Source organism: Aethalodelphis obliquidens, unplaced genomic scaffold (assembly GCF_003676395.1).
Source record: "Aethalodelphis obliquidens isolate GAN/ISIS:26980383/991018 unplaced genomic scaffold, ASM367639v1 scaffold9, whole genome shotgun sequence".
In the NCBI taxonomy this organism is placed as follows: Eukaryota; Metazoa; Chordata; class Mammalia; order Artiodactyla; family Delphinidae; genus Aethalodelphis; species Aethalodelphis obliquidens.
In genome coordinates this window covers 10352814-10377034 of record NW_020837953.1, presented here as the reverse complement: position 1 = coordinate 10377034, position 24221 = coordinate 10352814, and the positions used below count along the sequence as shown (strand labels likewise).

General features: G+C 37.3%; 1 protein-coding gene across 3 annotated transcripts in view; it reads right to left on the bottom strand.

The window, feature by feature from the left end:
• Positions 1-5475: 5475 nt before the first annotated feature.
• Positions 5476-24221, bottom strand: part of EPS15 (epidermal growth factor receptor pathway substrate 15) — a 160537-nt gene continuing 141791 nt past the window's right edge. For all 3 annotated transcript variants that reach the window (XM_027108578.1, XM_027108579.1, XM_027108580.1), the window contains 4 exons: positions 13603-13679; positions 12104-12266; positions 9379-9572; positions 5476-7044 (listed from right to left, as the gene is read on the bottom strand). In XM_027108578.1, coding sequence (XP_026964379.1) covers positions 6898-7044; positions 9379-9572; positions 12104-12266; positions 13603-13679 — 581 coding nt within the window. In that variant the 3' untranslated portion in view covers positions 5476-6897. The remainder of the gene's footprint in view (positions 7045-9378; positions 9573-12103; positions 12267-13602; positions 13680-24221) is intronic.

Sequence of the window (24221 nt, the reverse complement as noted above, 5' to 3'; positions counted from 1 at the left end):
GAGTGCCTTTATTTCCTTAAGGTAGCATTTTCTCAAGATTTGTTTAAAGAGGAAAAAGAAAAACCAGCTTACATGTTCAAGCCATTACTGATTAAATATCAATCAGAAATTAAGGTTATGAAGGAAAAGCTTTCTAAGCGGTTAGGATTTTAACCTGAATGTGATGGGAATCAGTGGCATGTTTTATTACAGGAGTGACAGGGCAGATTTCGATTCTAGAAGAATCTGACTGCAACACGGAGGATGGTCTGGAAGCAGAGAGAAAAACAAGAGATTGGCGGCAAGGAGATTAGAAAGCTTTGGCAAAAGCCTGAAGAGAGATGATGAAGACCTGAATTGGGGGAGTGGCACTAGGGATGGAGAGAACAGATTTGAGAGATACTTAAAAGGCAGAATTGTTAGGTCATGTTGACAGTTTGGAGGAGAATGAGTCAGGGAGAAGGCCTGGCACATATACACTCAATAAATGACATGATCAATGAAAGGGTGAAGTCAGAGCCCAGGGAGTGAGATGTTTCACTAAGAACTCATAAACTGGGGAAAGTCTGCCTTAGAAGGAGTTAAATACAGAGTCTACATGAAAGCAAAGATATGCAAAGTCACCCCTAAGAGACTTTATAAGCTACCCAACCAGCCAAACCAGACTGTAACCTGATCAAACGTATTAGTCTAAAAAAATGTGTTCATCAGAGGGGCCAGGCAGCCCTGGCTGCAGAGAGTGAGGAACCTTACAGGTAGGACGCATCCAAGCACTGGCAGGGAGAAGGAATCTACATTTGATCAGCCAATTGTGAGCACTTCAAGCCCTATAGCAACTTCTACTGGAAACTGACATTTTGTTCTTTACATCAGTCCCTGTGAACTTGCTTAATGGGAGCTTTGTCTCCCTTCTACTGATGAAAATCAGGTTTCTAAACTTGAAGGTCAGACCTTGGATAAGGTTGATTTCACTAAGTAATGAGTATCACTTAAATGAGGCTTCCTGGGAGACTGTCTGGCAGCCTTTGTCAGTCAACAGAGCTCTGACATCAAATGATGTGGCCTTGTGAAAGCGTGTTTTTATGGTTGTTGTCTTGTTTTAATTTTGACAGTTGCCGTCTACACTTTTACTAATGCTAGGAGCAGAATACTGTGTCCTAGGGACACCTCGTCTGGGAAGCCTTCCCCAGTCCTCTCAGCCAGAACTATTCTCTCCTTCCTCTGGGTGTCCCAGCACTCCTATCATAATCTTCAATGTGCAGTGTTGTGAAATTAACTGTAAGTAATGTCTATCTCCCCCACTATACCACTGATGGCCTCATGTGAGTTTTCTCTGTCTCTGACCCAGCACAGTACCCAGAACACAATACACCTTAGCAAAGGTGAACAGAATGACAATGATCTTCTCTGTGCATTCCCAAAACTCAGATGATAAAGGGCTTTCTGGCAGTAAGAGGTACAATATTGAGGCATACATCAAAAGTATTTTAATATAAGTTTTCTTCAGTAGAGCAGAGTGATTGAGCATGGGTTCTGGATCTAGACTGCCTGGGTTTGAATCCTGGCTCTGACACTTTTTAGCTCTGTGATTTGGGCAAGTTGTTTAACCTTTTTGTACCTCAACTTTCTCATCTGTAAACTGCAAATAACAGTAACTAACTTAAAGGATTGTTATGGACATTAAAATGAATCAGCATATAGATCTTCCTTGACTTACGATGGGGTTATATCCCCATAAACACGTCACAAATTGAAAATATCATAAGTCAGAAATGCATTTAATCCAGCTAAGCTATCACATCAGAGCTTAGCCTACTCTACCTTACACATACTCAGAACACTTAACATTAACCTACAGGTGGGCAAAATCACCTAATGCAAAGCCTATTTTATAATAACGTGTTGACTATCTCATGTAACTTACTGAATATTGTAGTAAAAGTGAAAAACAGAACAGTTGTCTGGGTACTGGGTGGCTGTAAGTGTACTGGATGTTCACCCTTGTGATCGTGCAGCTGACTGGGAGCTGCGGCCGCTGCCCAGCATCATGAGAGAGGATTGTACAGCACATTGCTGGCCTGGGAAAAGAGCAAAATTCAAAAGTCAAGGTATGTTTCCTACTGAATATGTATTACTTTTGCACCATCATAAAGTAAAAAAATCATAAGTCAAACCATCATTAAGTTGGGGACCGTATATTAAAGTGTTTCTAATAGTACTGGCACATAGTAAGTGCTGTTAGCCTGCAATTATTATTTTTAAAAACTCTCTTTATCCACAAGGAAGATTAGAGGTGCTTTACACTATGAAGCAGAAGCGACAGGTCAAGTACAGAATGACAAGGTGCAACAGCACTGCAAACGAAATGAGTACATCTAATAAGACGTGCAGGAGAACAGAGAGACCTGGAAGTCAGTCCCTATTCTAGTGGTTCTCGAAGCGAGGTCCCTGGGCCAGCAACTTCAGCATTATCTGGGAGCTTGTCAGAAATTCAGATTCTTAGGTCCCACTCTAGACCTACTGAAATCACAAACTTTGGGGATGGGGTCCACAATCTGTACTTTAACAAGCCCTCCAGGTGATCCTGATGCTTGCTGAAGTTTGCAACCACTCCCTTCCCCTCACCACCCATATCTAATCAGACTAAAGCCTGATAATTCTCTTAAATCAATCCCCTTTTCTCGGGCCTCAGCCACAGCCATATTTTAGGTACCTACCATCTCACCTGAATGACTCCATCAGCCTTCACCTGCTCTCCCTGCCTTACCTGGTTTCCTTCTAAAGCAATCCACCAAATCACTACCAGTGAGACCTTTCTTACACACAAACACAAATACTTCACTCTTTTGCCCACAGACCTACTCTAGTTACACTGAACTACTTCAATACTTGCTGTTTGCTAGCACACTATGTCGTGTCCTACCACTTTTTCTTTATACAACCATGGCCTCTGCCTAGAATGCCCTGTCCCTCCATCTGTGTGGCAAACTCTCCAAAATCTACTCTTTGCCTACCTTTTAATGTATTCTTTCCAGAGCTTTGCCAGCACTAATAAGTTATTTTTTGTTTTTGCCAGCTTTTGTGGTTTTAAAATTTGTATTTCTTTAATAAAAGAAAGGTTGGCTATCTCCCCTATGTTCCGATTTATCATTTATCATAATATTGGTAACTTACAATGGTTGAGTGCTTTCATGTGTCAAAAACTGTTCTAAATCCTGGTAAAGATTAAATATGAAAATGAATTAGGAAATGTTTTATAAGATGCCACATGCTATGTAGTAGGTTTATTTCATTAATCCTCAAGAGCAGAGATTACATGGATTATTCTATTTATGATAGTTCTCCTCTGGCTTCTCACCTTTAACAGGAATAGAGAGCAGTGGTCAAAACAGTAGAGCCAGTCTTCTGGGTTCAAATTCCAGCTCTGTCACTTACTAGCTACATAACTGTGGCCTAATTAGGGCACCTCCTCTGTGAAATGGAGACAAAATAGTACCAATACATTACAGGGTTACTTTTCTAAAGATGAAATGAAATAATATACGGAAAGCACTAAGGATTCTGCCTGAAGCTCAATATATGTTATCTGTTATTATTTATCATGCCCTGTTCCTAGCATTTCCTATAGGCAATATTTTTTTCACAGAAAAGGAGACAAAGCACGGTAAACTGGAAAGAATATCATGTTTTAGAATCAGACAGACCAGAGTTCAATTCCTGGCTCATCTACTTATTAGCAGTATTATCTGAAGCATATTATTTTAACTTTTTGTGTGTGTGTTATTTTTTTTGTGGTACGCGGGCCTCTCACTGTTGTGGCCTCTTCCGTTGCAGAGCACAGGCTCCGGACACGCAGGCTCAGCGGCCATGGCTCACGGGCCCAGCTGCTCCGCAGCATGTGGAATCTTCCCAGACTGGGGCACAAACCCATGTCCCCTGCATCGGCAGGCGGACTCTCAACCACTGCGCCACCAGGGAAGCCCTATTTTAACTTTTTTGAGCCTCATTTTTCCTATTTCTAAAACAGGCGACAATAATAGTACTACTTAGGGCTTCTGTGAAGATTAAACAAGAAGACACACATAAAGTGCTTAGTATAGTGCATTCAATAACCAATAGCTATTTTCACTATTGATAATAACATGGCTGCATTTGTTTGATTAAAATAAATAATATTAAAAAGCTGTCAAACTCAAATCATTCAGAACAATCCTGTGAGTTGGGTATTATGATGTTCATTAGAAGAAGAAAATGAGGTTCAGGGAGGCTAAGTAACTTTGTCAAAGTCATCTTTCCTAAAAATGGCAGACCAGGGTTGTCTGAATTTTTCACACCACAGTGCCCTCCTAGAGTCCATCTCACAAATCCTCATTCAACAAATATATACACACCACCCACGTTTCAGGCACTGTTTCTATGCATACCTGTTTCCTATCTTTCTTTCAAAAAAACAGGACATGTCAACTAAAAAATAGTTAACATTTATTGAGTATTTTATTCTATACCAAGTACTGTCTCAAGCACTTTACACATATTAATCTGTGCTGATTGTATGCCTACCCCTCCTTAGACACAGCATGGACATAACAGAGAATCGTGCAAAACTCCATTTCAGATAGGATGTATGGATAGTATGGTTTATTATAATTTAAAGTTTATTGTTCTCATAATTACAGGCTACAGTTTAGAAGTTTGAAACATAAGAGAAAATTCTATAAAGAGAACTCAAATAAACCTGAACAAGTAGGCAGAAGATGGTTAAAACTTCATAAGTAGTGCCACTTAGCTCTCAGGAATACTTATCTGTCCTTTCAAGCACAGGCTCTGGAGCCAGAGTCAACAACATAAAATATAATCATAAATGACTCTAAGACATTCATCCTACACAAGTGAGCATGGAGATTTATATATATATATATATATATATATATATATATATATATATAAATAAAATACATACTTTAATATATTATATTGGTCCACTGAGTATACATATTTTAATAAAAGAATCTATGTAATCCAGTTAAACACACATAAGATTAAGGTATACTTATTATATCGAAAGTTGGTGTTTATAAGTTACAGATATTTAGTACTTTCCAGAGTGTTCTTTTAATTAAAAAAAATATTTTAAAACCATTTCAAACATCTGTTCATTTTCCCAGTGCAAAAGAAGGTTGTTCAAGTCTACTTACCTTTTTCCTAAAGTGTTAAGGGGAAGAAAAAAACCCAAAACTCACTACCATTCACAACTCCCAATATTACTTTCTCAATCAACTTTTGCAGTATATCCTTATAACTGGATTAGTTTATCAAAATTAAACCCTTGTGATTATGATTCAGCCCTTGCTTCATATGTATGACTTTTATGCTGAAATGTTTTAATCTATAAAAGTAGAAAAAAGCTAACAGTGCAAGAAAGTGGTTCAAATTTGTTTTAAACTGCAGCAATTCAATTGTGTGTGGAGAGAAAAAAAGCACCATTTCAAGATGAAATAAACTGGATATTTTGGAATTTATTCATAGGCTAGGCAACAAGTTACTCTGATTAACACAGATCAATACCACCTTGACTTGGTAACCACAGAGATATTTAATTAGTTTTTAGGTGCATTTTCCTTTATCTTGGTTTTCAATACATTATCTAAATCACTGACTCATGTTAAAAAAAAATAAGATTACAATTTACAGCCTACTTCACAGTCCATTTTAAATTCAGCTTGTCTGCTAGGTCAATTTTACAGCAGATAGGCTTTTAACACATAAAGAGCTTCGATAATTTGGCAGGTCTCTTCTCTCCCAATTAAAAAACACAAAATTTTTTTGCTAGCCTGCCAATTTTGTAGGTGAAAAACACAAAGAGAATAAACTATTTTAATCCACAAAAATGGACAAAAAGGAATAATATGATTTAATACATGTCACTTTTTTCATTGTATTCAGTGAATGTTTTTACATTTCAAGTAACTGAACCTTCATTAAAGAAAAAAAATATATATATGTATACAAAAAGTTAAAGTACCTTCCAGTTCTAGCCTGCTAAAGTTTCTTCTGCAAAAGTAGAAAAATAAACCTACCATGAACTAAAGAGGACAGTGCCATAGCAGTGGCAGAATGGCTGCCAGGTTAAGATTTTTGCTTACCTTATATTGATGGGTATATTTTAAGTGGTAATTTTTCTCCACCCTCTAGTGCTTAAAATTATGGAGAGGTATGTGTTTATCTAAAATTCCCTAAGTCCAGAGAAGAAAATTTTAAATATATTTCACACATGAGGCTTTAAAGTTTTTATTTAGGAAAAGATTGAGTCTGAAGCTATAATGGTTCAATCTAAAGCATCCCTTTTTCGATAGTGGAGTCAATTTATGCAAAATATTTTTTCTTGTCTATAAAAAACAAATTGAACAGTATTTTGATTATAAGGAAATACAAACATGTACTTTAAACTAGCCAACTTGCTCTGTCATAAAAGAAATAGGATGTTCTTTCCCTTCCCCTCTTTCAACCATTTAAATTAGGGGATAATACTGCCAACTTTAAGAACCCCACTGGCTATCATCAGAGTAACTACAGAACAAGGGTAGCAAAGGGATGAAACTATTTCTCTATATTCCAGAAGGCAGAAGCTTGGGTGCTCTAGCTTTCCAAGTAAAAGTAGCACAGGCAGGCAAAAGCTCACACTAAATGCACACCAGAACGGGGGCCTAGGTGAAGTTATCTGGGTTACCGCTTTTACAGGGGGAAAAAAAGGACAAATCTGAAATGGAGTTTAAAAAAAACAAAAACTTTTGTCACATTTACAGGAATCTCAAACCTTTTGTATTCCCATGCTCATAGGTAGTTTTGATACACACTGTAAATAGCTTCAGTATTCAGGAAGAAGAGTATTGTGTGATTGACAAAGAACAGGAAAATTCCTCATGCTTCTGATATTTCAGATTTGCTGAGTGCAATAGCCAGTTCTAAGTCTTCTTGCTCTTGCTGATTCAGTCGGGCAAGCCTCTGCTCTTCCTCTTTCTCACTTTCCCTCTTGGCCCACTCAATCATATCTTCTTCAGAGGGATACTGCCATTTAAAAGACAAATGAACAAACGAATAAATTCATGAGCAGAACAAACACAAGAAGGAAAAAGAACTTTTACGAAATGATATTTAACTATTTGTTTCACCTTCTGAAGGACTCTGTAAATAGTCCTGTTAATTGTTAATTTTTTTCTGAAAACACATTTAATCAGTTATTAAAATATGATTTAATCTTAAAAATTAATGCAGTCTACAGTCTATAAAACTGAACATTAAACATCATTTTTTTAAAAAGTGGAAATTCTTAAGGTGAATCAGGAGATTTAAAAACAGGAGAGGGCTAGCATTTTTATCTAATGTGAAACATTTACTACTTCAACTTCAGTGAGTATCCTCACATGATAAATCATTTTCAACTTAATCCCACTGGTGATTTCCTACCTTATCCTAGCCCTTCAGGTACAGAAAAATTATGAAGCAAAGAATATCTATACATACATAAATTTTGTTAAACATAAAATAAGAGTACTGGATATACTAAATAAGATGTGAACCTGATCAATTTTTTTAATGCATTATAAAGAATTCAGTAGACATTGAGAACTTTTTGACCTAGTCTAAATAAAACCTTAATGCTGGTAATTATTAAGTCAAGGAAATACACTTATCCACCTGAAAGAGCAACCGTGGCAGATACTAAATAAAAAAATTCTACCCGGTTTCAAGTCCTGTCATAAGAGGAATACCATAACAGGATGAATACCATAATAGGATGAAGTGAAAGAAACTGTCAGGCTTTTTGAAAATGGTAGCTTTTCCCCTAGGGAATTAGAGGGCCTTTGAAACTTATAATACTTAACAAATCTTTCATAATTAAAAAAAGAAGACATTTTTATTATGAGCTGCTTAATATTATACTATACTGAGATTCTGGAATATGAAATAAGCAAAATGCCTTAGCTATTGTTCAAGACTCATTCCAACCAGGTTTTGACTTGCTGAAATCATATTTAAGATATTAAATGCCACAAACTGCCAGAAGGTTATTTTATATTAAGAGGATTATACTAAGAAGAGCAATTCTGGATTCTCTGCTTGAAACAACTCAAATTCCATCTAATAAAAGGCAGTATAATTCTGACACTCTCTGTTTTCCAGTATTCAAAATACTGATTCCTATTCTGCTCCTTTACATTCAGAGGAAGCCACTGAAACTTAAAGAGTACAGAGTCAAAAGCTGGGTAGCTGAGACTAATTCTGTCTGCCTTAGTTGCATACAGATTCCTGCCTACCTCCTTTCTAACTAGAAATGGCTGCAGGGATAAAGTGACGGGTTGAGGGACCCAATGCTACACTGAGGGAGACATTAGGCAGATTGTGGTCAGAGTCACCTGGCCACTAGATCTCTTATTTCTAAAATCATCTCAAGTGCTTAAGGTATTAAGTAGAGGAAAATTGCTTTGTTATAAAATAGCGATAATGAAGGTCATTTTACCTGAAAAAACATCTGGGAAAATGAAACACTGTTAGTTACTCTAAGAATTAAAAAAAAAAAAAAAAAAAAGCCTTGTTTTTATCTAAATAATGATGGAATACATGTCATTGCTTAATGTCCGTCCCTCCAGAGTGACACTTCAAGTTGGTTGCCCCATTTCTGTGATCTTATAGACCCTGCCTATGGTCTTGTCACAGAACTCTTCTATTGTCTTTACTGGCCTGCCTATGTTAGTCAGCTCTGGGAGGATGCAGAGTAAATATGGAATGCTAGTGAATTAGAGCCCCCCAAATAATTAAAGATTGTTTAGCTCTTAACAATCATATTTATTTAATAAAACCAACATTTACTTTTTAGGAACACTATTATATGAAACCAGAGTTTTATTTTCAATTCAAAGAATTCCTGGACCTATCCTCTCATAATTGTTGACTGGTCTCCAGAAATCATCAAGGCTTTATACACAAACACACAAACACAGTTACAAATACACAAACTCATTATTGGCATTATTCATCCAGAGGGCAGACAGCAAATGACTCTCTAATGGCCCATCATCCATAACAATTTGCAAAATAATAACTGTCAGAATTTTATTTATATTGTTTACCAAGATCAAGAGAAGGGTTTTGCAAAACAACTGGTATATAACCCAAGAATTAAGACTACAAAAATCATTTGAGCAATGAAATACTTTTAGAACCAGCAAACAGAATCAAACAGAGATTTTTTGGTTGAGGGAAGAATAAAGATCATTTTTAACATAATGGTAAATTTAGTTGAAATAATGCAAATTTGGCAGACTCCAAAATAATCTTTGAAAACTCTTTAAACTGTAAATGGAAAGATTTTCCCCCAAACAGCCCATTCACAGTACTTACAGCACTGAAGTTAGCAAAATTGCTTGAGTCAGCCTCTTTACTGGTAGTGGTAGTAGTAGAAGAAGAAGAAGTGAATGGATCACAAAACATATCAGGATCTTTTTCTTTGGGGCTATCATTGCCTGGGAAAGGCTGAAATGGATCATTCAGTTTAAAGGGATCAGAAGAATCCAATTTGTTGATGGGTCTTTTCCCTGGATCAAAATCATTACAATTAATTCAACCAGCAAATATGGCAAACACAAACACACAAGAACATGAACACAGGGAGCATTAAAGAGCTGGGGGTGGGGAATGGGGGTCAGTACCTCAAATACATTCTTAATATGGTCTTAAACTATTACAGCCAACACTATGTCCTCAAATTTTCACACACAACCTCTCAAATATATTCTAGCTCTATGTAGCTAAATGGAAAAATAGCAAAGAAGGGGGGAAATGGGCCGGGAATCTTTTTTTTTTTTTTTTTTAATTTTATTTATTTATTTTTGGCTGTGTTGGGTCTTCGTTTCTGTGCGAGGGCTTTCTCTAGTTGCGGCGAGCGGGGGCCACTCTTCATCGTGGTGCGCGGGCCTCTCACTGTCGCGGCCTCTCTTGTTGCGGAGCACAGGCTCCAGACGCGCAGGCTCAGTAGTTGTGGCTCACGGGCCTAGTTGCTCCGCGGCATGTGGGATCTTCCCAGACCAGGGCTCGAACCCGTGTCCCCTGCATTGGCAGGCGGACTCTCAACCACTGCGCCACCAGGGAAGCCCGGGCCGGGAATCTTATCTGCCCAGAGAGTTGACCTTCTCTTCTCCAAAGCAGCATGTTCCCAAGAAAAGAGAGAGGAATGGACAAAAGAGCAGGAGAATGACAAAGAATAATGACAAAAACGGCCTCTGCTGTGATAACCTCTGCCTGATACAGTTATCCACTAGTGGCAGGAAGGGCAAATGAGCTTTGAAAAATGCTAATATTCTTCTGATTTTCCTCTGGATCTATATGTAACACCTGGGAGCATGAAATTAAAAACTACCTTGGTAAAGCCCACCTATTTCTTGCTATTACAATATTTCAAACTGAAGAATAAAGAGAATGCTTTGAAGCCCAGGCCCTAAATCTTCGTGGGTGCTGATCAACTAAATCTTTTACCAAACAGCATACTGTTGCTCATTAATTCAGCACCATTTTCAAACAAGCTTTCTAATTTTAAAGGCTTAAACTCAGTACATCCTGAAGAAAGGATAATAAGAACAGGTGCTAAAATATCTTCAAATATATATATTTTCCTAAAGATGTGTTAAGCTGGTAAGAGCAATCATAACAACAGATTCTTTCTGGCACTGTAGCAGCTTACAAAAGGTGTTCACATCTCATATCTCAAAGGATCCTTCCACAATGCTGTGAAGGTAGGCAACATTAGAATTAATGCCACCATCTAATAGCTCAGATAGCTGAGGTTCAGACATATGAAGTTACACACTCAAGATCATAGAGCTAGTCAGAGAATATCCAGAATTAGAACCCAGATCTTTAAGCTGCAGTTCAACAAACCATCTTTCTTTCCTTGATTTTTCTACAGTGATATATACTCACTTTGCTGAAGTCTTAGATTTAGTTACAGCACTAGTATATTAGTTTACTTAGGATTTTAAAAATAACTTCACTATTGGCACCTTACTGGTATAAAACTTAAATGAGCACATTAACTATCATTTTTAAAAAATATATTCTGACAACCTTACTCTCTAGTAATATATGATACAGGCTACTTTTCCTTAAAAGATAAAAGGAGTTCAGTTCAGTTCACCTGATTTTTCAACAGGTAGCTGGGTATTAACAATTTTATTTGCAATTCTTTAAATCAAAGAAGAAAAAAAAATCTGCCCAAGAAATACCATAGGGAGGCTATTATGAAAAGGCAAGAGTAATATTCTAGAACTACTGAGGCTGAAAATTTACCACGGAATGACATATGGTTAAAACAATAATGTACCAGATGTGTCTTCTCACAAGTAGCACTACAACTATTCAGGGGATTGCCTTTTTACCACTTCTCATGAACTTTATTATCTTCATTAAAAACAAACAAACAAAACCCCTTTTTCTTTACAGTGCTAAACAAAACAAAAAAAAATAAGAATAGTAAGAATTTGTTTCTAGACCAAAAACATCACTTTTATAAAATAAAGGAGTCTCTTATCAAGTCAAGTAAAATCATATTTTCCTTCAAGAAAAACAATACTTTCTTTTAAAATTCTGATACCGAAAAGCTGAATTCTGGATACCAAAAAGGCCATATATTCTCACATTAAAGGACTTAAGGAAGACTTCACATTTAGCAGGAAAAAGAAAGGGACTTCGAATTAATCTTTGCTTATAGAAATTTATTAAAATACCAAAGCACAGGAAACTGTTGTTCAAATGGTAATCAATGAGCTTCCAAAAAGTAAGAGATTTCATTGGTACTTTCCTTTTTTCATTTACTGCCTCTCTAAAATGATTTAAAGAGAAATTAGCTCTTGCTAGAAAAATAGTTCATGACAGTTACACAGGCTGGCTTCTTAGGCACATATCTGTAATTCTGCATTAAGGTCAGAACAGATGATAGCAGCAGGCTTCTGCTGTGTTTTTGGACTTGTTTTGTTTAAGGCCCTTTATATAAAGTCTACAAATAAGGCCCACACAATACTTTTCAGAAAGAAAAAGGAAGTAGTTGATTTAGGAAAGGTATCAACTCTCATACCAGGTGGTGGTGGGCAGGGTCTTGTTGGAGTTCCAATCTTTGGTGGCAGTGCTGGGGGTACATCTTCAGTTTTGATGGATGTTTCCTCAAGCATATTTTTTGTAATGACCATACTGCTGATGGAGCTTGATGTGGATGAACTAAAAGGATCTTCATTGTTGACCTTTGTTTGAAAAGAAATTACTCATGGTTATATATATTATGCCAACCAAACCGTACGCGGTTATGGAGCATTTGGAAGAGTGATCTTCAGTATTACGCAGCTTTATTTATTTCAATTCTGAGAGCACTAACATTTTAACCTTTGCATTCAGAACCAAAATGGAAAAAAATTTTTTAATTTTTCTATATGAGTAGTGATTATAACATCACTACTTATTAAGAGCAACAGATCGTACCAAAACAAGCCAACTCTGGATTAAAGGTTTATTAAGATTCAGGTGATACAACACCATTGAGGCCCTTTATAAAGAGACTAATATATTTTTCCTCAAGTGACTATCTGATCCAAATGATAAAGGAAAAAATACTGATTCCACACTTGCCAATGCACTTAAATATAGGAAAGATTTAATACTAAAGTCAAAGAAAATGGCATCTTAAAAAACATTAAAGACAACCTGAAAGTCAATTTTGTTTTTTAAGCAAACTGATCCCATGGCATAAGTCTTATTGTGGGTCTGAAGACCTGGCCTCTCTAATACATGGAGTAATGAAAGATTCACTTTTCTATAATGAATCGGATATTACAGTTTAGGCCAGTGTTTCTCTAAAGAAGCATGCTGACATTTTGGGCTGGATATAGCTCTGTGTTGTGGCACTGGACAGGGTGTTGCACAACATCCCTGGTCTCTATCCACTACATATGAACAGCCCTCCTCCTCAGCTGTGACAACCGAAAATGTCTCTAGACATTGCCAAATGTTTCCTGGGGGGTGGGGGTGGGGGGAATAACACCCAGTTGAGAACCAATGATAGAGACAGTGTGACATATACTCTAAGTTTACTCTTTTGGCCTGAATCAATCCTAGGGCTACATTGGAAAATAGGTAGTTGACATATATAGTCCACTACCTAATACTGCTGGGCTATTAATACTAACCTTAACAGTCTCAGAACATAAAATCAAGCAATCAGTACAGAGAGGATGGAATGAATGTCCAGATTTTACAGCTATTGACCCAGACAGTCAACAGGGGGAAAATGTAGTTCAATTGGAAGAAACATATTTAAAAAGACAGAAGACTCTTAAAGTTGTTGAGCAGACCTGCCAGTAGAAAATTATAATTATCTGTACCATCACCATTGTCTTTGTGCACAGAAATGTCTACTTTGATTACATCTTATATTTCATTTCTGTCTGAAATCAATGTTTGCTGTGCCTTACTGAAATCAAGTTGCAACCTCTGTGAGGGTCAGGTTATAAAATCAAAAGAAAGGATCACTCCTTTGGTGGAAACACAGTATATTTTACTTTCCTACTAAGTATTGCAGATTACCTTTGACAATGTGCTGAAGTCAGCAAATCCATCTTCAAATGATTCATTTCCAAAAACAGAAGCAAAGGGGTCTGTGGCTAAAATGAATAAAGAAAATCAATGCAATAGGACAGAAAGACATCAAATTTCATGTCCTCTTTTGGTTAGTAACATTCAGACAAATGAAAAATATCAAATGCCAAATATTAATCCCACATATTAATCCCATTAATCCCACGAATCCCAAATATTAATTAGGCCCACAAAGACAGTTAACACACGGATGAATCATTGAAGAATCAAAAACAGGTGAACTAACTCTAGGTAAAGTGTTTAAGGCTTTGGAATACACGTCAAATAATATAGCTCCCGTGTGCTTAAACTATTTCTAATAAAGACATCATGAAGTAAAAAAAACTACACCATTAATTCCACATTTCACACACACCCTTCAAGGTCCATTTCAAAGACTACCATAACCACAAAGCCTAGAATAACCTACGTATCTCTAATTCACACAGCAAGAAGTGATTTCTTCCTTCTTTGTGGCACTGACAGCATTCTAGTTTGTATTATGGTTATCTGTGATTGATATATCACCCCTACTAGATTGTAAGGTCCTTAAAAACAAGGAATAACACTTATCCAACAAAGAACGAATGGTCAAAAAAGATTCATTGGCCATATATAAAACTGAAGAAAATAAGAAGATAGAGTTCCTATGTCTGAAAAGTTCATAGTATAGTGACAGACATATACACAAACAATAATAAAATAATCTTAAATGAGCTATTAGAGAGGTATAAAAAACCTGTAGTAGAAGCCATTAACTGCTGGGAGAATCGGGAAAAGCATCAAATAAGCCATTACATTTGACCTAGGTCTTTTAAATAAGGGACGGAGTCTGCTGAATAGATGGAGATGGGGGAGAGAAATCTATTCCAGGCAGAAGGAACAGTCATTGCAAAAGCAGTATTTAATCCCTGCTCCACAGGCATGAGAAGTTATCTGTTCCATCATAGTGCACTTAACAAATAGACTAACATTTTCAGCTGGAACAAACTGACTTACTTTGAGATAGTTTTTGTCTGTTCAGGCATAAAGGCTACCAATAAGGTCAAAGAATATTTATAGGAATTGCTGCTTGATATAGGAAAGCAGAAAGAAACAAAGGAAGAAGAAAGTGAATCTCAAAAGAGACGGTAAGACAGAGCAAAGATGCATAGAAAAATGCTCCTTGCTCTTCCTTAACTCATCTTTACATCAAATCAGTTTTAGGACAAAGTGTGCTCACCCACTCATTTAAATGTGTAAAGTGTGCCCTTACCTCCAACAGTGAGTACACCATGGACATAAACAGAAGAGGGGCAAGGAAGATACACATTATCTTTTTCTTGTCACCAAGACAGTCATGAGGTGGGTAGAAGCACAGAGAAAATCAGTCCTTTAGGGACACACCAATAACTCTGAACCTGAAGAGGATGTTGAGAGTCCAGACTTACAGGAAATCCTACAGCTTTAGCCATAAAAGATGGTTTTGTATTACTACATATCTGCTGCGTCCCACAGCCTCAGGCCCTGCCTAGTCATGCGTGCTGTTTCAGGCTTTCCCTTCTTTCTCCTCCTCTTCCTGTAATTCCCGATGCAGTGGCAGCTGAGGCACAGCCTGAGCAGGATGCAGACGCTCTCCTGATTGGTATAAAGGTAATGATGGAAAAGGAGTTGGGCTCATTTCACTTGACGGACTGAAAAATCTGCTTCACGCTTTTGCTCTGCCATGGTACCACAGCTGTTACAAGCAGTCATAACACATGTGACAACACTGCTGAGTTAGGTCAGGTTTGACTGAAATATTATGAAGTGTACATTGTGAAAGACACTAATAAAAAACATGACACTTGTATATGAAGAATACGCTACATGTAGGTTACTAGAGTATTTTTTTAACATCTTTATTGGAGTATAATTGCTTTACAATGGTGTGTTAGTTTCTGCTTTATAACAAAGTGAACCAGTTATACATATACATATATCCCCATATCTCCTCCCTCTTGCGTCTCCCTCCCACCCTCCCTATAGCACCCCTCTAGGTGGTCACAAAGCTGATCTCCCTGTGCTATGTGGCTGCTTCCCGCTAGCTATCTATTTTACATTTGGTAGTATATGTATGTCCATGCCACTCTCTTACTTTGTCCCAGCTTACCCTTCCCCCTCCCCGTGTCCTCAAGTCCATTCTCTATGTCTGCATCTTTATTCCTGTCCTGCCTTTAGGTTCTTCAGAACATTTTTTTTTTTTTTTTTTAGATTCCATATATATGTGTTAGCATACGGTATTTGTTTTTCTCTTTCTGACTTCCTTCACTCTGTATGACAGACTCTAGGTCCATCCACCTCACTTCGTTTCTTTTTATGGCTGAGTAATATTCCATTGTATATATGTGCCACACCTTCTTTATCCATTCATCTGTCCATGAACACTTAGGTTGCTTCCATGTCCTGGTTATTGTAAATAGAGCTTCAATGAACATTGTGGTACCTCACTCTTTTTGAATTATGGTTTTCTCAGGGTATATGCCCAGTAGTGGGATTGCTGGGTCGTATGGTAGTTCTATTTTTAGTTTTTTAAGGAACCTCCATACTGTTCTCCATAGTGGCTGTATCAATTTACATTCCCACCAACAGTGCAAGATGGTGCCCTTTTCTCCACACCCTCTCCAGCATTTATTGTTTGTAGATTTTTTGATGATGGCCATTCTGACTGGTATGAGGTGATACCTCATTGCAATTTTGATTTGCATTTCTCTAATGATTACTGATGTTGAGCATCCTTTCATGTGTTTGTTGGCAATCTGGATATCTTCTTTGGAGAAATGTCTATTTAGGTCTTCTGCCCATTTCTGGATTGGGTTGTTTGTTTTTTTGATATTGACCTGCATGAGCTGCTTGTATATTTTGAAGATTAATCCTTTGTCTGTTGATACATTTGCAAACATTTTCTCCCATTCTGAGGGTTATTTTTTCATCTTGTTTATGGTTTCCTTTGCTGTGCAAAAGCTTTTAAGTTTCATTAGGTCCCATTTGTTTATATTTTTTAATTTCCATTTCTCTAGGAGGTGGGTCAAAAAGGATCTTGCTGTGATTTATGTCATAGAGAGATAATAATATGGTTTTCCTCCTTCAATTTGTTAATATGGTTTATCACACTGATTGATTTGCATATATTGAAGAATCCTCGCTTTCCTGTGATAAACCCCACTTGATCATGGTGTATGATCCTTTTAATGTGTTGTTGGATTCTGTTTGCTAGTATTTTGTTGAGGATTTTTGCATCTACGTTCATCAGTGATATTGGCCTGTAGCTTTCTTTCTTTGAGACATCTTTGTCTGGTTTTGGTATCATGGTGATGGTGGCCCCATAGAATGTGTTTAGGAGTGTTCCTACCTCTGCTATATTGTGGAAGAGCTTGAGAAGGATAGGTGTTAACTCTTCTCTAAATGTGTGAGAGAATTCGCCTGTGAAGCCATCTGATCCTGGGCTTTTGTCTGTTGGAAGATTTTTAATCACAGTCTCAATTTCAGTGCTTGTGATTGGCCTGTTTATATTTTCTATTTCTTCCTGGTTCAGTCTAGGAAGGTTGTGCTTTTCTAAGAATTTGTCCATTTCTTCCAGGTTGTCCATTTTATTGGCATAGAGTTGCTTGTAGTAATCTCTCATGATCCTTTGTATTTCTGCAGTGTCTCGTTGTTACTTCTTTTCGTTTGTAATTCTATTGATTTGAGTCTTCTCTCTTTTTTTCTTGATGAGTCTGGCTAATGCTTTATCAATTTTGTTTATCTCCTCAAAGAACCAACTATTAGTTTTATTGATCTTTGCTGTCATTTCCTTCATTTCTTTTTCATTTATTTCTGATCTGATCTTTATGATTTCTTTCCTTCTGCTAACTTTGGGGGTTTTGTGTTCTTCTTTCGCTAATTGCTTTAGGTGTAAGGTTAGGTTGTTTATTTGAGATGTTTCTTTTTTCTTGAGGTAGGATTGTACTGCTATAAACCTCCCTCGTAGAACTGCTTTTGCTGCATCCCATAGGTTTTGGGTCGTCGTGTTTTCATTGTCATTTGTTTGTCGGTACTTTTTGATTTCCTCTTTGATTTCTTCAGTGATCTCTTGGTTATGTAGTAGTGTATTGTTTAGCCTCCATGTGTTTGTATTTTTTACAGATTTTTTCCTGTAATTGATATCTACTCTCATAGCGTTGTGGTCAGAAAAGATACTTGATACGACTTCAGTTTTCTTAAATTTACCAAGGCTTGATTTGTGACCCAAGATATGATCTATCCTGGAGAATGTTCCATGAGCACTTGAGAAGGTGTATTCTGTTGTTTTTGGGTAGAATGTCCTATAAATATCAATTAAGTCCATCTTGTCTAATGTGTCGTTTAATGCTTGTGTTTCCTTATTTAATTTCATTTTGGATGATCTGTCCATTGGTGAAAGTGGGGTGTTAAAGTCCCCTACTATGATTGTGTTACTGTCAATTTCCCCTTTTATGGCTGTTAGCATTTGCCTTATGTATTGTGGTGCTCCTATGTTGGGTGCATAAGTATTTACAATTGTTATATCTTCTTCTTGGATTGATCACTTGGTCGTTATGTAGTGTCCTTTTTTGTCTGTTTTACTGGTCTTTATTTAAAGTCTATTTTGTCTGATATAAGAATTGCTACTCCAGCTTTCTTTTGGTTTCCATTTGCATGGAATATCTTTTTCCATCCCCTCACTTTCAGTCTGTATGTGTCCCTTGGTCTGAAGTCGGTCTCTTGTAGACAGCATATATATGGATCTTGTTTTTGTATCCATTGAGCCAGTCTGTTTCTTTTGGTTGGAGCATTTAATCCATTTACATTTAAGGTAGTTATGGATATGTATGTTCCTATTCCCATTTTCTTAATTGGTTTGGGTTTGTTATTGTACGTTTTTTCCTTCTCTTTTGTTTCCTGTCTAGAGAAGTTCCTTTAGCATTTGTTGTAAAGCTGGTTTGGTGGTTCTGAATTCTCTTAGCTTTTGCTTGTCTGTAAAGGTTTTAATTGCTCGGTTGAATCTGAATGAGATCCTTGCTGGGTAGAGTAATCTTGGTTTTAGGTTTTTCCCTTTCATCACTTTAAATATGTCCTGCCACTCCCTTCTGGCTTGCAGAGTTTCTGCTGAAAGATCAGCTGTTAACCTGATGGGGATTCCCTTGTGTGTTATTTGTTGCTTTTCCCTTGCTGCTTCTAATATTTTTTCTTTGTATTTAATTTTTGATAGTTTGATTAATATGTGTCTTGGCCTGTTTGTCCTTGGATTTATCCTGTGTGGGACTCTGCATTTCCTGGACTTGAATGACTACTGCCTTTCCCATATTAGGGCAGTCTTCAAGTATAATGTCTTCCAATATTTTCTCAGTCCCTTTCTTTTTCTCTTCTTCTTCTGGGACCCCTATAATTCAAATGCTGGTGTGTTTAATGTTGTCCCAGAAGTCTCTGAGACTGTCCTCAATTCTTTTCATTCTCTTTTCTTTATTCTGCTCTGCGGTAGTTACTTTCACTATTGTATCTTCCAGGTCACTTATCCGTTCTTCTGCCTCAGTTACTCTGCTATTGATTCCTTCTAGAGAATTTTTAATTTCATTTGTTGTGTGGTTCATCATTGTTTGTTTGCTCTTTAGTTCTTCTAGGTCCTTGTTAAACATTTCTTGTATTTTCTCCATTCTATTTCCAAGATTTTGGATCATCTTTACTATCATTACTCTGAATTCTTTCTCAGGTAGACTGCCTATTTGTTTCTTCATTTGTTTGGTCTGGTGGGTTTTTACCTTGCTCCTTCATCTGCTGTGTGTTTTCTCTGTCTTCTCATTTTGCTTAACTTACTGTGTTTGTGGTCGCCTTTTCACAGGCTGCAGGTTTGTAGTTCCCATTGTTTTTGGTGTCTGCCCCAGTGGCTAAGGTTGGTTCAGTGGGTTGTGTAGGCTTCCTGGTGGAGGGGACTGGTGCCTGTGTTCTGGAGGATGACGCTGGACCTTGTCTTTCTGGTGGGCAGGACCATGTCCGGTGTGTGTTTTTGGGTGTCTGTGACCTTACTGTGATTTTAGGCTAATGGGTGGGGTTGCGTTCCTGTCTTGCTAGTTGTTTGGCATAGGGTGTCCAGCACTGTAGCTTGCTGGTCGTTGAGTGGAGCTGGGTCCTTTCTGTCCACAAGTAAAAGTGTGAAAGCTTTTTTGTAAAGTCTTTTTTGCCCCTTCCACATATATTGTGGAGCCCTGGCTCCACAATATCAAATGACGAAAGCTCTCCCAGAGATCTCCAGAGATGGAGATCTCTGGGAGAGCTTTCGTCACTTGATATTACGTGGAGCCAGGAGGTCTCTGGTCGACCAATGTCCTGAACTTGGCTCTCCCACCTAGAGGCACAGGTCTGACACCCAGCTGGAGCACAAAGACCCTGTCAGCCCCACAGCTTTTGGGAAGTCTGCGGTCTTCTGCCAGCATTCAGTATGTGTTCTGTAGGAGTTGTTCCACATGTAGATGTATTTCTGATGTATTTGTGGGGAGGAAGGTGATCTCCATGTCTTACTCTTCCGCCATCTTGAAGGTCTCCTCAGAGTTTTTCTATACATCCTTCATCATAAGAAATGAACTCAGCATTGGTCCAAACACTGGGGAATGTATCCTAGATGAATGACAAAGCACTTTTGCCTGAATTGGGAAAATAAGACTTTGGAAAGAACTTTCTCAGATATTGATCATGGTTGATATGAAGCAGAGACCTGTCCAGAAACTGGAGGGACTCACTGAGCATGAACTTGTTCACATTATGTGTGAGACACCTGCTGAGGAGTCACAGAAATACTGGGAGAGGAACTCAGTACGTGGCTTTCTTTTTCTTGAGGCACACAGGAGCCATGGGTCAGCAGAATCAGACTTTGAATGCAAAGGTAATCTGATTAGCACCCTCTTCTCCCCAAGAATAAAGGTAATGATCACTTTGGAGAAATACATAAAAGCATAATTTAAAAATATCATCTATAATCTGATTAGCGGAAATAATTCTGAGGAGAGGGGTTGAGGAATGGGCAACGTGGATGAAGGGGTTAAAATGTACAAACTGCCAGTCATAAAATAAGTAAGTCATGGGTATGTAATGTACAGCATGGGGACTAAAGTTAGTAATATTGTATTGCAAACTTGAAAGTTGCTAAGAAAGTAAATCTTAAAAAGTTCTCATCACAAGGAAAAAAATTTGTAACTTTGTATGGTGATAGATGGTAAATAAACTTATTGAGGTGATCATTTTGCAATGCACACAAATGTTGAATCATTATGTTGTACACCTGAAATTAACATAATGCTCGTCAATTACACTTCAATTTAAAAGAAAGGAAAGAAAGAGAGAGAAGGAAAGAAGGAACCCATACCTATATTTTATCATACTTCTTTACCAGCTTTTTTCCCTGGTATTTTTTTCCTTACTTATTTGAGATCATACTATGCTGACATGATTTTTTGTGAGGTGTGAATGATAAAGCTACATTTTAGGCATATCACTTTTTACCCCTTTACTCTCATTTAATTCATAGCAATCATCATAACTGACATGTTATATATTTGTTTACATAAGCTCTAAAAAAGACAGGAACTTTGTTTTGTTCACTACTGTATCCTCAAGGTCAAGAACACTCATATTTGCTGAAAATATTAAAGGATAAAAAGGACAGAAACCATCTAGTTACTAAGGATATTCCAAACAGATACCATAACATTTCTTAGTACAACCAGCTGACCAACAAGGAATAAGGGAAACCTTAAGGCTCACAAATAATCCCAAAGAACAGCTGTCTACCAGAGAATCCTGGGAGGAAGAAGAACGCTTTTTTTTCTCCATGACCCATGCACAATCCATAAAATAATTAAGCTCAAGCTCACAAAGAACCTTCAAGAGATACTCGTGAATCATAGTCATTAGTAAAGGATCTACTTTCTCAAGCTGGTCTTCAATTAGTTCACTCACTCACTGACCCACTAATCCATTCACATTTAGTAAGCATCTTTTATGTTTAAGCCTAGGTACTAGGGATTTAGGGGGAAATAAGACACAACATCTACCTTCAAGGAACTCATGATTTAACTGGGTGATATACATGTACACAACTGCTACACAGTAAGTGTTAAAGTTCAAAGAGAGTAAAGGAGAAATAACACCTAGATTTATGTGGAAGGGGCAAAAAAGACTTTACAAAAAAGCTTTCACACTTTTACTTGTGGACAGAAAGGAGGTGGGAGGAGACAGAGACATACACTCACTATACCCAAATATACACCTGCTCATGCATACACATTTTTCCATTCCAAAATTAAGTGGTCTCGAAGAAACATTCATGACTTGTGGTTTGTGGAAATGGAGAAAATTAGAGAAGAAACATGAAAGAAAGCAGAGGCTAAGAATTGTAAAATATATGAACATCTGCATGCTTAGCCTGAGTCATTGCCTGTAAAAACGAAGACCTACTTGGCATTTTACTAATGCTCGTGTCAAAGATGCTCTGGGGACACCATGAGTTCCCTTCTATATCCTCAGAATGTTATAAAGCTTTAATTAAGAATTGGAGGGACTTCCCTGGTGGTCCAGAGGTTTAGACTCCTCGCTTCCACTGCAGAGGGTGTGGGTTCGATCCCTGGTCAGGGAACTAAGATCACACATGCCACACAGTGCAGCCAAAAAAATTAAAAAATAAAAAAAAAGAATTCTTCAAATTCTTGATAGTCACCATCAATGTAATTTTCATTTGTACAGGTAGCTGGTAGCAAATAACAGGAGATTATCAAAGAAAAAAAAAGAATTGGAAAGATTCTGCATTTTCTCAGTTAGGAGTTAGTAAAATATTCCATGCAAAAATTTTCTGGCACCACAGCTAATCTCATTTATAATGAAGCGTAAAAAGAACATTTACAAGTCAAAATAAAATATATGTAGAAATTGAGTGACCTGAATTTGCTTTCTTTAGTTTTCTTTATTTGTCTGCAATGTGTCTATCACCAGGAGGAAATGCTAAAATAATTGAGACAAAATATTAAAAATATTTAACGTCCTGGGGGCTTCCCTGGTGGCACAGTGGTTGAGAGTCCGCCTGCCGATGCAGGGGACATAGGCTCGTGCCCCAGTCTGGGAAGATCCCACATGCCGCGGAGAGGCTGGGCCCATGAGCCATGGCCGCTGAGCCTGCCCGTCTGGAGCCTGTGCTCCGCAACGGGAGAGGCCACAACAGTGAGAGGCCTGCGTACCGCAAAAAAAAAAAAAAAATTAACGTCCTTCTATTACTATCATAACTACAATATTTTAAAGGTAGGTGTAGAGTGATTAATTTTTAATAACAAAAATTTACCCTTATATTTCTAATTTATTTTGAAAGCTTACAATTCTCCTGTTCTGTGGGATTAATCTTTTTGCTGACTAAATTTCCCGGTGAAAAAGAACAGGGGTATAGAGGTGTGAGTAAGGAAGGTAAATGTCCTGTGTTTGTGACCTTGGGTACGTAATGCCACCTCTCTGAGGCTCCGTGGTTTTCAGATGTTGAGTTTATGAACAAGTAAACTAAATAAGTATGTTAAGAGCCTATATATAAGTTGGGGGAAAACACATATTTAACAACTTAACCGTGAAAACTAAAAAAAAAAAAAAGTCCAGCTTTCATTTGTCAAACAAAAAGAACTTAAAAAACTAAAGAGAAGAGAAAACAATTGTAGACTAAAAGAATCCTTTCCAGGAAAAGAGCTGACAACATAAACACACACACACACACACACACACACACACACACACACACACTCACTCTCTCCCTCTCCCTTGTCTCTATTTCATTTGGAACTAATGAAGAGTATATTACAAGTAACTAGTCTGCATTTGGAAACCATTAAACTAAAAAGCAGTAACAGCAATAACAACAACTACCATTTACTACGACAGGAACCACAATAAATACTTTAGGAAACTGAGACTTAGAAAACCTAAGGAACTAGCACTGTTATCTGAGTAAGTTCAGGCAGCTGGACTCAAGCATCCATGTCCTATGGATGACAACTCCTCTCTAGACTGTTTATGTTTCCATTGAATTCAAAATCTTATGACAATGTAGCAGATTTGAGACAAATGATTTATTCATTTTTTCAGCAGTCAATCTGTAAGCCTTTGCTATGTGTCGAAAGTTCTGGGATGGGAGAGTAGGAATGCAACCTGGGATGACTCGCAGGTCTCTGCTTGGGCAACTGAGTAGATGGTAGTGCTATGAGCAGAGATGGGATATCCAGATGTTTAGTATTGTTTTACATTTCATAAGGTGGACAACTTTACTTTCAGACATATATCTGTGACACATTAAGTAAAAGACCATCAAATATATATATATATATATACATATACACACACACACACACACATAAATAATATAACAGACAATATATTAAAAAATATATAATAATATATGATATATAAATGTTTACAATATAAATAGCATATAAATATAAGTAATAAAAAGTTATATATATATCCACACACATATATTTGGAGCACGAGGCTAGTGATTAGATTTGTGGTTAGTAATATGATCAAATGTTAAC